Raw genomic sequence first — 15,192 nt, forward strand, 5'->3', positions numbered from 1 at the left:
AAGGGAAAAACATCCATGTCCTTTTTGATGAGTTGGAGCCACCCAGTAGGTTTAGCTCATGTCATTAGAATACTAAGAATTTGAATTGTTTCAATTTAGGTGACATATATTCCCTGAATATGTATGTATAAATAACTTTCAGAGGGTCAGTGGTGTTCAGCCAAATGATAACCTCTCTCAGTAAGTGTCAGCAAAACTGAACTTGTTGGGAATAAAAGAGTCCTCCTTAAACACTGTTAATAAACTTGCATGCAATAAAGTATTTGAGTAAAATTTACTGTGCTCTATAGAACTGCATTGATGGGCAGCATAAATCTGCAGTACATACCTAAGGAAATATTTTTATCAAAAATATAGACCTGCGGCTGGGCGCGGTAGCTCACGCCTGTAATCCCAGCTCTTTAGGGGGCCGAAGCGGGTGGATCGCTTGACGTCAGGAGTTTGAGACCACCCCAGCTAACATGGTGAAACCCCATCTCTTCTAAAAATAGAAAAATTAGCTGGGTGTGATGGCGCATGCCTATATTCCCGTCTACTTGGGAGACTGAGGCAGGGGGATCACCTGAACTGGGGAGGCAGAGGTTGCAGTGAGCCGAGATCGCGCCATTGCATTACTCCAGCCGGGGCAACAAGCAAGACTCCTTCTCAGAAAAAAAAAATATGTATATACACACACACACACACACACGTATATATGTGTGTATTTATACGTGTGTGTGTGTGTGTATGTGTCTATATACACACCCCTGAGATCTAGGCGTCTTGGGAATTACCCACTTAGGAAATTGACCTGTGATTCAGACAACTCAGATAACCACTCTGGAATGCATCGATTGTTATGTACCAGTTACTTATTTGCTTAACTCTACGTAGAGAAATTTTAACCTACAAAAAAGACAGCAGTAGGATGAACCCTTGCATATTTATCACTCACTGTGTCCCTTCCATATTATTTTAAACAACCTCCTCCCAGTTTTTCTAATCTGATTACTTTGAAGCAAATCTTGGTGTAGTTACTTTTAAATAGGAAGCAGATAGGCACCTTTCCAGAATCTATAGAACTTTTCCTTAGAATGGCAGGGCATGAGCTTGTCAGAATCCCCAGATGGGGTCTTCATTTCAATCAGGTGTTATGCTTGGCAACGGTTTCCCTGTGGGGAACTTTGAGGGACTTGGGAAGCATTGTTATCTGTTTTTGTAGCTGCCTCTGCGTTTAAAAAAAAAAAAAAAAAAAAAGTTATTCTTTCTATTACAGAAACCTAACTTTTAAACTGTATCTATTGTCATTTTTCCATCAGTCAATTTACTGCCTCATCCTGCTGCTCAAGCACTGGGTTAGATGATTAGCAGGTATTTTTCCTTTTTTCTACTCTTTCTCTATCACCTTTTTAAAAAATTGAAGTTTCTCTTAATCACTTAACTGATTTGTTTTATTAATTGTTCATTTCATTTGAAAAATAAATTCACTAATGTTCACAGTGTCCTAAATTGGTTGTTAATAACTTCTCTCTAATAATGCCCATGTACCTCTCCCACCATTTAAACTGTTGGCTTACCAAGAGTTACTCATCTGTGTTTCCAAGGCAATTTATAATTGTGTAATTTAAATATGTAAACAGGTTAACTATTAATAAGAAAAGATTAATTGATTAGATTGTTTTGAGTTTGGGAAAACTCGAGTTGCTGAAAAGTTGTACTCAATTAGCTGTAGGGAAACAGAATATCTGGAGGGGCATTGTATAAATATAAATGGTTTTTTTTTCCACATTCAGATTTTTTCATTTTAACTAAGCCAAAACTAGAAATGTCAACAATGGTTTATGTGAGTAGAATGATATGGAACTCTATTCCATGAATTTGTATTAAAGGTAAGGCCATGGCCCCATATCCAAAGATTGGTGAATTAAAGATGTGTTTTTAATTTTAAGTTAATAAAAAATGCTCAGATTTACATATTTTACTTTAAAAAAGTGTTTCCTGTGGTAATAAGTTTCTGTTTTACAGAAGTGACATTTTCTATCTGAGTTAAATAAAAGGAATTTCACCGTATTAGGTTTTATTTTGGTTTATTTTTTTTTTTTTTACTTTTTATTATGAAAATTATCAAGCATATAGAAAAGTAGAAAGAATAGTGTATCGACTCCCATATACCTGTCATCTAGATCTAACAATTATTATAGTTTTCCACATTTGCTTCATCTATTTTCTTATAGTATTTTCAGTATATTAGACATTTTATATCTAATTTTTTAATTTTAATATTTGTCTATGCAGTCATATCTTTATAACACTTAACGTAATTAGCAATAATTCTCTAATATGTGATATTCATTTCATGTTCAGATTTTCCCAGATGTTCCGTAACGGTCTTTTACATGTGGTTTCTCTGAAGCAGAGTACAAGCAAGAGTACACATTGCATTTAGTTGTTCTCTCTCTTAAGTCTTTTTTAATGTAGAACTGCGTCCACCTTCCTATTGTCTGTTGTTTGCTTTTTTATTAATAAATGAACGTGTTGAAGAAAGTAGGTAAGTTGTCCTGTACACCTGTTGGCTTTATCTGATTGTATCTTCATGGTGTTATTTGACTTGTTCCTATATCCTCTGAGTTTTCTTGTAAGCTGGGATTTATTAACTTTTTAAAATTATAAGTGTGTTAGTTTCCTATTGCTGCTATAACAAATTACCACAAACTTAGTGGTTTAAAGCAACACATATTTATTTTCTTATAGTTCTGGAGGTCAGAAGTGAAAATCAGTTTTTCTGGGCTGAGGTCAAGGTGTCAGCAGGGCTGGTTATTTCTGGAAGCTCTGAGGGGAGAATTCATTTTCTTGCCCTTTTCAGCTTCCAGTTACTGCTTATATTCTCTATCTTGTGGCCCTTTCCTTCATCTTCAGAGCATATCACATCATTCTCTGCTTCCAGGGTGATATTGCCATTTCTTCTAACTCTGACTTCTCTTACACCCTTATAAAATGATTACTGTGACCACATTGGGCTCATCGGAATAATGCAAGATAATCTCCCCATTTCAAGATCCTTAATCACAATCACAAAGTTTTTTGCCATATGAGGTAACATTCACTAGTTCTGGGGAATTAGAATGTGGGCATATTTGGGGGGGCTGTTATTCAGCCTAGCATAATAAGGAAGGAATAGTATGAAACTGAAGATAACTCTTATTGACTTTCAAATAAAAGCAGAGTTGTATGTACATAAATAGTAGATAGATAAATTCAAATAGTACACAAGTTTAAAATAAAGGTAAAAACCTTTCTGTTTCACCTTCGGATCTCACCCCATCCTCCTCCCATACTTGTTCTTTCTCCAAAGCAGTCCCATACTTCTAAAACTTTTTTGTGTCAAGGACCCTTGGAAGTCTAGTGAAGCCTATGGATTCTTTCTCAAAATGATGTTTGCCCTTTTTTTATTTTAAATTCATGGATTAAAACAGAATTGGAAAGGAAATTAATAATAAAATAGTTAATATTAAAATATTTTGCAATATGGTAATATACTTATGGACATATTAATAAGATCTAGCAGCAGTTCTAATAACTTTAATAATTTTAAAGTATAGGTTAAGTATAAACAGTATTTTGGATGTGTGCAACAACTATATTATGTGAAAATATGTTGATTTCTAATGATGACAGAATCACAGATAATGCTAATACCTAAAAAAAATGGATTCTAGTGAAAATACAGATGGAATTTTTCCCCATCTGTGGTAGGCTAAAGAAAATCCCCCCACATAGCCACATCTTAATCCCTAGAATCTGTGAATGTTAGTTTTTATACCAAAAGGGACTACAGATATGAATAGGTGGGATGGTGAGTTGGGAAGATTTTCCTGTATTGTTTTTGTGGGCTCTAAATGCAATCACTTGCATGTATCTTTATATCCAGTGTCCTTATATGAGGGAAACAGGAGGAGATTTGACAGTCTTTGAGAAGACTATATGATAGAAGCATAAGGAAGCAGAGTCAGAGATGTTGGCTTTGGAGATAGAAGAAAGGGCCTTAAGGCCTGTGAAACAGTGTCTTCTATAGAGCAGCGATCCCCAACCTTTTTGGCACCAGGAACTGGTTTCATGGAAGAAGATTTTTCCGTCAGGGAATATGTGGGGAGGATGATATCAGACTGAAACTGTTCCACCTCAGATTATCAGGCATTAGATTCTCATAAGGAGCATGCAACCGAGATCCCTTGCATGTGCAGTTCACAATAGGGTTCACATTCCTATGAGAATCTAATGTGGGGTGGAGCTCATGCCGTAATGCTTGCTTGCCCACCACCGCTCACCTCCTACTGTGCGGCCCAGTTCCTAACAGGCCACAGATTGGTACCGATATGTGGCCCAGGCATTGGGGACCCCTGCTGTAGAGCATCTGGAGGGATTGTGGCCCTGCCAATATATTGATTTTGGGTAATTTGTAGTGATTTGGGGCTTCTGGCCTCCAGAATTGGGAGATAATAGATTTTTATTGTTTTTCAGTCAGCAAGCTGTGGTAGTTTATTACAAAATTCATAGGAAACAAATACACTAGGCAAATTCACAAATCTCCTGAATTCAATTCGTATACCTGGCAGTAAAGAGGTGGAGATGGTCCAAGAATCCATGTTAAGGTCCCAAGCTTCAAAGGTAACCACTGTTAACCTTTTCTTGTGTATGCTCTTATTCAGAAATGTTATACCAGAGTGTTTGTCTTCATGTATTGTCTGTTTTTTAACAACTTACTTATTTGAATTATAAACACATACACATAATACAAAGATTTTAAAAGGATATAGTGAGAGTAAGTCTGTCCTTTTGCCATTCCTTATTCTTTCTTCCTATAGGCAACCACAGTAAACCAGTTCTTGTGTCTTCTCCCACAGATATTCTATACCTTTACATATATATGTACATATTTTCTTCTCACACAAATGGTAGCATATTGTGCAACTATTCTGTACCTTTTCCCATTTATTTCTTCCATATAATAATGTCTTTCTCTTTGACTTTGTCCTACCCAGTACATATACTTATGCCTATTTACTATTCCATTGTTTGGTATACCAGAACATAAACAGTCTCTTATTAGACATTTAAACATTTTATTAGTGTCCATTTAAAGTTATTTACTGGCCATGTGTGGTGGCTCACGCTTGTAATCCCAGCACTTTGGGAGGCCAAGGTGGGCAGATCACTTGAGGTCAGGAGTTTGAGACTAGCCTGGCCAACATGGTGAAACCCCGTCTCTACTGAAAATATAAAAATTAACCGGGTGTGGTGGTATGTGCCTGTAATCCCAGCTACTCGGGTGGCTGAGGCAGGAGAATCCCTGGAACCTGAGAGGTGGAGGTTGCAATGAGCTGAGATCGCGCCACTACACTCCAGCTTGGGCAACAGAGCAAGCCTCCATCTCAAAACAAATAATAAATAAATAAAGTTATTTACTGTCTTTAGTTAGTACTACGAAACCTTCCTAGGCCTCAGTTTTTCTCATCTGGAAAATAGAATCCTACCTCATAGGATTGTTATGATGATTAAATGAGAAAATGATTTAAAGTCTTTAGAATTAGTACTTGCCACATGGTAAGCACTGGAAAAAAATGTTACAAAATTTGTTTTGGAATTTTTACTTGGAATCTGTAACAGTGACTGTTCCTAAAATTCTACTTTATACTGATGAGTATTGGGGATTTCCCCTCCATTCCTTTTATGCTACACAAACCTAAAGAAACCAATAATTTTTTTTTTTTTTTTTGAGACAGAGTTTCTCTCTTGTTGCCCAGGCTGGAGTGCAATGGCATGATCTTGGCTCACCACAACCTCCACCTCCCGGGTTCCAGTGATTCTACTGCCTCAATTCTCCCAAGTAGCTGGGATTACAGGCGTGTGCCACCACACCTGGCTAATTTTGTATTTTTAGTAGAGATGGGGTTTCTCCATGTTGGTCAGGCTGGTCTCAAACTCTGACCTCAGGTGATCTGCCTACCTTGGCCTCCCAAAGTGCTGGGATTACAGGCATGAGCCACTGCCCCTCGCCAAATTTCTTGTGATTTTTAATCTTTACTTTTGCTTAAAAAATTCATTGGTATGTGTCTATTTTTTTCATTTATTACAAAAATCATTTAGGAGAAAACATATATATTTGAATGTATAAAAGGATTTTTCTCACAGTTGAGATCAATCTGTTATATTGACATTATTTTCTATAAATTCAATTCTCTTAGACACATATAAAGAGCTGACTGTGCTTTTGGGTTGGTAAAGGATCATAAATTGGTTATCTGGACACCACTTAATGTTCTCATATCCTTTGTAAATTGCTATTAGGTTATATAATATGTAGAATGTTCTGCATAACATCATAAGTTTATTCAAAATAACAGTTTTTCAGAAAATCTTTACAGAAAGTATTACTAATCACTGGCAATATTGTGACCTAAAATGCTAGATAGCATTCCACATTTTGAAACCTGCATGTTTGCACCTTTAAATGTCCATTCAAAGTGATCTAACGCTGATTTTTGAAGTTGGAAAGGACATTAAAGCCGTAATATAGGGATAGAGCAAAGAGGAGATACTATACTCACCTCTTTGATTCCCTTTAGTCACTTTAAAATAAAACAGAGCCCCCTATTTAGGAAAATGCCTATTGACAAAATCTTGGAGTCGCAGGGTGGGGGACAGTGTATATACAATGAAGCCTTAGAGAATCACGGGTCAGAAAAAGCACTGGGGTGTGGTAACTGATCGTTTGATTTATATTATTTGAGCAGAGGAAACAAGGTTTCCTTCAGCAGGTGTAGGATTAAATTTTGCTGTCTGAGGAAGGGGCTTGATGAGGGACACAATAGAGATGTGAGTTGATTTATTTGCCATTATTTTACATTTGGACAAGAAATTTACCCCCACCCCCCATATTTAGAAATATATTTTTAACTTTTAGGGGTTCATATATGTGGTTCTTTATTAAGTTCCACAGATCTCCCCAGTGTATTACTCTGATTTTAAAAAAATCATTGAACTGTAAGAAAGGATGGACAGTGGATAGCTTGTGGAGGTAAAATAAAGTAAGTTGGACTGATGTTGGTTTCAGAACTTAAATCTCAGTCATAAGTATAGGGCTCTCTTGTGATTCAATGCCCAGCTTGTAAATTAAGCTGCTTTAAAGGAGTGTTGGAGATAGGAGAAGTGAGTTAGAAATATAAAAACAGAGCTGGGTGAGGTGGCTCATACCTGTAATCTCAGCACTTTGGGAGGCCAAGGAGTTCAAGAACAACTTGGGCAACAGGGCAAAATACCACCTTTACTTAAAAAAATTAGCCGGGCATGATGGTGTACATCTGTAGCCCTAGCTACTTGGGAGGCTGAGGTAGGAAGATTACTTGAGCACAGGAAGTCGAGGCTACAATGAGCTGTGATCACTGCACTCCAGCCTCCTGGAAGACGAGACAACAACCTGTCTCAAAAAAGAAAAACAGGCTTTTTTTTTTTTTTTTTAATTTAAACGGAAGGGAGCACAAAGATAATTGCAAAATTCTTAACCCAAACTGGCTTTGGCAGTGTGTTCCCACCCTCTCCCCATTCCTCTCTTTACAGTTGTTTATAAAATTCTTCCTTAAAGTGTTTGATAGAAATATTTGAATGTCATTTAAATATATATCCTGATTCTGGCACTTAGTATGTCTTACCACCTGAGAGTGGACAAAATTTTTATTTTCATAAAACTAGAAATAAAAAGACCTGTACACATAATTTTCTTACAATTTAAGATATTTCCTTTTTGTAAATATCTTGCCTTTTATGCCATTTATTGGAGATCTTTAAATTGTATTAGAGAACTTTATATTTTAGTCATAAAGTACATCTTGTAAAAATTAGCTAGTATAGATTTTAAATTTTCAAACTATTGAAGACTTTCTGGGATTTTTTTCCCCATTTACTTCAGGTAATACTGACAGCATCTAACTTCACTTTTCTGCCACAGGGTGGTGTAAAATACTTACTGTCTGAAATTCTGTTTGGCGACTTCAACAGCCTAATAGAACCCAACTTAAAATAGAATGTTGTAGAAGTTCACTTTGGGCACTAAACTAAATTGTTTATGAGAGAAGATAGTCCTTATAGAGGGGTCCAATTTTTATTTAAAGGGGCTCTAAGAGGCTTTCATAGGGAAGGCAGTTACATTGCATTATTATTAAAACATTTGGAAATACTTTCAGACTTATTACAATGTTGCAAGAATAAGAATAGTACAAGAAACATCCATATACCCTTTATCAAGATTTACTTATTATTGACCTTCTATCCCATTTGCATACTTCCTTCTTACATACATGTTTTTTTTAATGAAACATTTGAGGCTAAGTTATATACACCATGACACTTTTCACTATATGTTACATTGTGTTTTTCCAAGAGATAGAGATACTCTATTATGTAACCATAACAGAGTATCAACTTGAGTAAATTTAACATTGATAAAATACTTTTATCCAGTTCCCCATCAGTATTTCAGTTTGTCTTTTGACTCAGTAATGTCCTTCATAACGTTTTCCCTACCAGTTCAGCAGTCTCAGGTCAGTTATAACATTTAATTGTCTTGGCTCTTTAGCAGCCCTGTAACCTTGAGTAGATCCACAGCCTTTGTATTTTATAACAATGACATTCAACTTTCCTTAACAGAACATTACTCATTTCCATTTTGAGTTTGTCTGGTGATTCTTCATAATACAGGTTATATATTCTCAGCTAGAATATTATATAAATGATGTTGTATCTTCCTTAGAGTATTACATATATCCATCCTCCTCTTATTGGTGATGTTACATTATATTTTGAAGTCTTTTTTTTTTTTGTAAATTTAGATGTGTATGTTTAGAAGAATAATTAAATGCAATTCTAGGATGTGTGAAAGCAAACGTTTTCTCTAAAGGAAGATACTTAAGACTAATGCTCCCAGTAGGTAAAATCTAATTTGACTGGAAGGTTTGAGGTAGCACATTTTAACTTTAAACCTTGCAAAGCTCTTAATGTAGTATACTGGCATTTAATCTTTCCCTGGATTGCCAAGGAGAATTGTTGATATCCTCCTTGGGACCTGCCAGTCATTCTGGTGAACGAATAAAATCTGAGTAGGTGACTTTGGACAGAAGTATAAAACACTGAGATCTCAATTATAAATTTCTGATGTCATAATTAACAGCAAAGCCAAATAATTTTGTATTCTCTGAGTTTGGGCTTGTATTAGTGCAGTTTTAATACAAAACAAACATTTAAGTGCCAGAGGTGCTGACTGGAAAGAATATTGTAAACTTCTCAAAGAAATGATCACAAGTCTTTTTTAATCCTTCGGTTATTTGACGGATTTGTTACTGTTAATGAACAGACACAACTTTGTGAGTAGGAAGATTTCCTAAATATTTCTAGTATGTTAGCTTTAGGATATGTATAAGAATTCTCAGAAGGCAACAGAGATACCTATTTTGAAGAAAATTGTAACATAGCTCATTTGAACATTTATAATTTCTTGACCTTTTTGCTGAAAAGTATATTAATATTGAGATGGTATAATGCTAAGAAAGCACATTATTTTGCAGCTGTATTCCAGAACATAGTGAGTTGGAAGTTTTTTGCATGATCTTACATTTAATCCTTTTACTTTGATTACATATGTATATTACATATAAAATATGTATTTTCCACATACTGTAGACATTAAAGCATTTGAGGTATGAAATTAAATGAATATAAAGTAATTTGAGTGCCAAAATGCTCATTAAATTTAACAGTTGAACTTGAAAAATTATTGGATACTGCTGTGAGTTGTGATTTCTCCTATCAGCTACCCTGCAGAGTATTGTAAGGGAGAAAAAATTACTTCCATGTTCCTTTCAGGTTTGCCCCTTGATTTTACAAAGAAGTATACTGCTTAAATTGCTAGTAGTTTGTAGCTGCTGCTTCTGACACTTGAATACTTGTTTCTGAGCTTCCAGAGTACACTGAATGATACCCTGGGAGCTTAGAAGAATGTAGCCTGTCTTCCCTAGTGCCTAACTTAATTCTGGGAACCTGGGTAGTAAATATTATGTGATTAAATATAGTTTTAAAGGTTGATCTTATTTTCATTTCCCAGGCAAGACATCTGTATAGATTCTGCTTCATCCATGAGAGAGAATAAGCAACCTGAAGGTTTGGAATTAAAACAAGGTATGAACCAAGTACTTGATTATTGTATAAAATTTACCTGAAGAATAGAAGCATTTTACCAAAAATAAATTTTCAGTGTCTAACTCACCCCATTTTACAGATAGAGGAAGAGAGCAATTTATTTGGTCAAAAATCAGTCACTTCATGATTCTTTTAGCTACTGAAATGATTATATTTTATGATGTTTAGTTAGTTACAGAAGCCACCAGAATTATCATCTTGAATAGTTTTATTTCAGTAATTTATTAAATTAAATTAAATTTATTTATTTATTTATTTTGAGATAGAGTCTTGCCCTGTCGCCCAGGCTGGAGTGCAGTGGCGCGATCTCGGCTCACTGCAAGCTCCGCCTCCCGGGTTCACGCCATTCTCCTGCCTCAGCCTCCCAAGTAGCTGAGACTATAGGTGCCAACCTCCACGCCCAGCTAATTTTTTGTATTTTTAGTAGAGACGGGGTTTCACCGTGTTAGCCAGGATGGTCTAGATCTCCTGACCTTGTGATCCACCCGCCTCCGCCACCCAAAGTGCTGGGATTACAGGGGTGAGCCACCACGCCCGGCCTGTTTTAGTAATTTATATATCATCAGCTGCAAGACATTGGAGATATGTTAACTGGGTAGCTTTGGGTTGTATGTGGGAAAAAACCAGTTAGTTTTATAGCATAACTTTTTTCCCCCTGAGGTATTTTGTCCTTGTTTACTACTTTCTTCGTCATTTATTGCTTTCTTTAAATCAGTAGTTTTTGACATTACCAGCTAGCAGAAATAAAGTGGTAATTTTAATTTATTCAAGCCAAGTACATTTGTAGGGCTAATCTTTTAAATGCCTTTTTTACTTCTTTTTATCTTTAGTAGGAAGAATTGAAAGTAAAATAAGTTTTTATTAGTTACTCAAATGTCAGCTCACATTTGTTTCTGATAAAATTAATTCCGAACAGTAAAAATTTGTTGCATCCAAGAAGATTAAGTTATCTATCATGTAATCACCTAATCTTTGATGGCTTAGAATAGTTTCTCTAAAGTATGAGTCATATGAACTTATTTGGTAGAGAGAAACAAGTCATTATTTGGGCAGAATTTGTTTAAAAACTGGTCTTTTATTACTGCTTAATTTAAAAAGTGGAAAAAAAGGTTAGACAGCGAATTTAGTGATTTGTTCAATTTATATGTAGAGAGAGCAAAATCTAGATTTTCTGTAATTCTGATTTATTTACTGTAGGATTTATGAATATTTCTGATTGTTTCAAAAATTCCCATTGCTTTTCAAAAGTCCTGTTGTGATAACCTCATATAAAGCCAGACAAAATTACGTCTTTGTACTCTGACTTCTTCTGAGCACCGCCATAAACTCAGATTCATAGTTTAATTGACATTTATTTGTCACATATAAATACATGCTAAACACATATTATTTTTATATAATATAATCATAATCATATTACCTTACACCTCATGTATAATTAGATTACACCTCATGTATAATTAGACTACACTGCTACTGTTTCTTCTTTGTTTCTGCTCTTTGTATCAAATGAACAGGCAGTATGGAGGATATGCTATTAGATCATCTGAGGAGAAGAGAATGTTCTATAAAGGATAAGAAAAGCTAGAATGGGCAGGTTGATTTCCAGTTCCTAGGAAAAAGGAATGGAGACCACAAATTAGCCAATGTTACCTTGTAAGAGAAGATGTTTTTCTGTTCCCATGTTCACACACTCAGAATTGTTTAGAACTCCCTTCCTAGTGTCAACAGGCTGTTGTACTGTGATTTCTTTACGAGAACTTCAGTCATGTGAAAAACCAGTCATGAAGGTGCAGAGAGGGAGAGAAGAAGACCTCCAATGAGCCAGATGTCAAAAGTCCAGGCCTTTTATGCTTAGGAGCCTGTAACCACACTCAGGTTCTCAAGGAGGTATGAGACATTAGGAACACACTGGCATCAAGCAGAGTTGAGAAGACATAAGATCAAAGTGTAGCAGTACCATTGTACAATACAGTTCATGCTCATGTTGTGACTAAATGTATAGCAAATAGTTAAATTAAGTTTTAACCTTTTTTTTTTTTTTTTTTTTTTTGAGACAGTCTCTCGCTCTGTTGCCCAGGCTGGAGTGCATGGCGCAATATCGGCTCACTGCCAGCTCCGCCTCCCAGGTTCACGCCATTCTCCTGCCTCAGCCTCCTGAGTAGCTGGGACTACAGGCACCTGCCACCATGCCTAGCTAATTTCTTTTTTTTTTTTTTTTTTTGAGATGGAGTCTCCCTCTGTCGCCCAGGCTGGAGTGCAGTGGTGCAATATCAGCTCACTGCAAGCTCCACCTCCCAGGTTCACACCATTCTCCTGCCTCAGCCTCCCAAGTAGCTGGGACTACAGGCGCTCCCCACCACGCCCGGCTAATTTTTTGTATTTTTTAGTAGAGACGGGGTTTCACCATGTTAGCCAGGATGGTCTTGATCTCCTGACCTCGTGATCTGCCTGCCTTAGCCTCCCAAAGTGCTGGGATTACAGGCGTGAGCCACCGCGCCCAGCCAGTTTTAACCTTTTTTTAAAAAGCAGGGAATTAAAGTCTTTTAGAAGAATATCTACTAAATGATTAAAATATAAAATGTTTTATTACATAATGGATAAGTTACTTAGAATATTTATTTATGGAAAACATCTTCCAGATAAATATTAATATAGCTGAAATCTGACTAGATAGTAACTTGCTTGAAGTTACCAAACAAGCTGAGGTATATCAAGAAATAGAAATCCTGATAGGCTCAATAAAGATTATTCCCTGTTTTCTAAGTGCACTAATATTGTCTATTTGTAATGTGCATAACCTGCAAAATCTAATATCTCTAACTTTTCTTGCATAACTAGCTATTTTTGTTCACAGTGAGCTCAATAAAAGCAGAATATAAGCTCCTTGTGAATGCATTGTCATTTTAATGGCTTGACCAATTGAGAAAATTCACTGAAGCTTATTTAGTACGAAAGTAACCTTTTGTTCAGTAGACCAAAATATAAAGCAGCATTGAATTTTCTTTTTGCTCTTTCAGAATAAAATAAATCATATCATGTGACCTATTAATGGTATATAAGTTATTTAAATTACACTATCAGTATTTAGAGCATTTAAAATACTGAAGTATTGCTTGAATAATACACAAGTATTAATTATGAATTAAGTTGAAATTGGCATTTTTTTGTCTAGTACTGGTTTCATTCATCTTTGTTGCTAGAAAATATTTTTGAAACCGGCAGTACTGAAGATGAGTATCAGATTTTACACTAACTTCCACTGCACTTTAATAATGAGCTAATAAAAGGAACTACCTTTACAGTGAAAATGTTATTTAAATGTAAATATAATCTATTGGTTCAATGATTGGTACTGTAGTAAAACAGAAACTCTTCTGTTAGAAATTCTTCCTTTCTTTCTTTTTTGTTTTTGTTTTTTTGCTCTGTCACCTAGGCTGGAGTGCAGTGGTGTGATTTCAGCTCACTGTAACCTCCATCTCTTGGGTTAAAGCAATTCTCCTGCCTCAGCCTCCCGAGTAGCTGGCATTACAGATGCCCACTACCACGCCCGGCTAATTTTTGTATTTTTAGTAGAGATGGGGTTTTACCATGTTGGTCAGGCTAGTCCCGAACTCCCTACCTCAGGTGATCCACCCACCTTGGCCTTCCAAAGTGTTGGGATTACAGGCGTGAGCCACCGTACCCGGCCAGAAATTATTTCTTAAATCATTCATTTCACTCAGAATGTAGTTGTATAAGAAACATCAGTTATAGTTTTTACTCATTAGCACAGCTGTAGCACATGTGTAGGTATACGTGTGCATGCACATACCTGTGCAAGCTCACATGTGCAAGTTTCAGATCTTATGTTAATTTCCTTGAGGATTTCAGAGATTGCTGCTTTTCATATAAGGGTGGCTTATATAAATTTTCTGAATTGGTCAGTTGTGCTCTAGTTAAAAATAAAAACTGTTTGTTGAAGGTATTTCATTTGTAGACAATATTTTTAAAATATCAAGTATCTGCTAATGTTAAGTTTACTCAAGACATTCAGCAATAGTAAAATATTGGTCTGTATTTAAATTGTTGCTTTAAAGTTTACAGTTGGAGAAGTATGTCATTTTGTGAACTATTTTCCTTTGTAAATTCAAAAATTAAGTTCTTATGGTTTTTGTATTTTTTCTTGGAAGTCTTCATGAGAGAAATTTTAAAACTATACATGAGAAATAGCTTTGTTAAGTTAGATTGAAGAGTTGAGGTTTATAGTTGCTGTAAAATATTTGAAGGACTATTAAATGGAAGCGTGATTAGATTTTTTTCTGTATGGCCTTGGAGAAAAAAAATAGAACCAATAGATAGCATTATCATTAGACAAAATTTTTTGGTCTAACGCAGTGGACTGCCTTCTAAGACATGTTTCTGATGCTGAAGGTGTTTGGACACAGGCCACATAAATAGCCACTTGGTGGTGCTGTTGTAGAGGATTCAAGCAATGGTTGGCTGTTTGGCCTTGATCTTCTAGTTCCTTTCTAGCTGTCAGGTTTTAAGACCAGTGCCTAGTGCATTGTTTGTACTTAGGAAGAATGGTTAATAACTGTTTTCCTAAATTGTTTAATGGAAGCAATGTGAAATATACACTCTTTTTTGCTATCTCTACATTTTTTATTCTATTGGAAGAAAAGAAAATATGTTTGATTTAGTCTTTGATCTGTTTAATGGTTCCTTAAAATATATTCATTTGAATACAGTCATTAAAATAAATAATATAATTAAATGGTATATAAAATGATCAAAATCAATGAAGATATTTACATCTTATTTTGAATATTTGTACATTAACTGTCGCATGTGAGAATCTTTTCCCTAAAGACATGCAAGCACAAAATATGCACACAGAGTTTTGCTTTAAATAGGCTCAAATTCTACCCCTCCCCCCTTTAAAAAAAATTACTGGCCAGGCTCATGCCCACACCCACAATCCCAGAG

The 15,192-nt window shown here is 35.6% G+C and overlaps 1 protein-coding gene across 2 annotated transcripts in view; it reads left to right on the forward strand.

The window, feature by feature from the left end:
• The window catches only part of CAAP1 (caspase activity and apoptosis inhibitor 1), a 54,228-nt gene that overhangs the window by 23,920 nt on the left and 15,116 nt on the right, over positions 1-15,192 (forward strand). For both annotated transcript variants that reach the window (XM_003830695.5, XM_057298725.2), the window contains exon 5: positions 10,130-10,203. In XM_003830695.5, the coding sequence (XP_003830743.2) occupies positions 10,130-10,203 (74 nt within the window). The remainder of the gene's footprint in view (positions 1-10,129; positions 10,204-15,192) is intronic.

Source organism: Pan paniscus, chromosome 11, assembly GCF_029289425.2.
Source record: "Pan paniscus chromosome 11, NHGRI_mPanPan1-v2.0_pri, whole genome shotgun sequence".
Taxonomy (NCBI): Eukaryota; Metazoa; Chordata; class Mammalia; order Primates; family Hominidae; genus Pan; species Pan paniscus.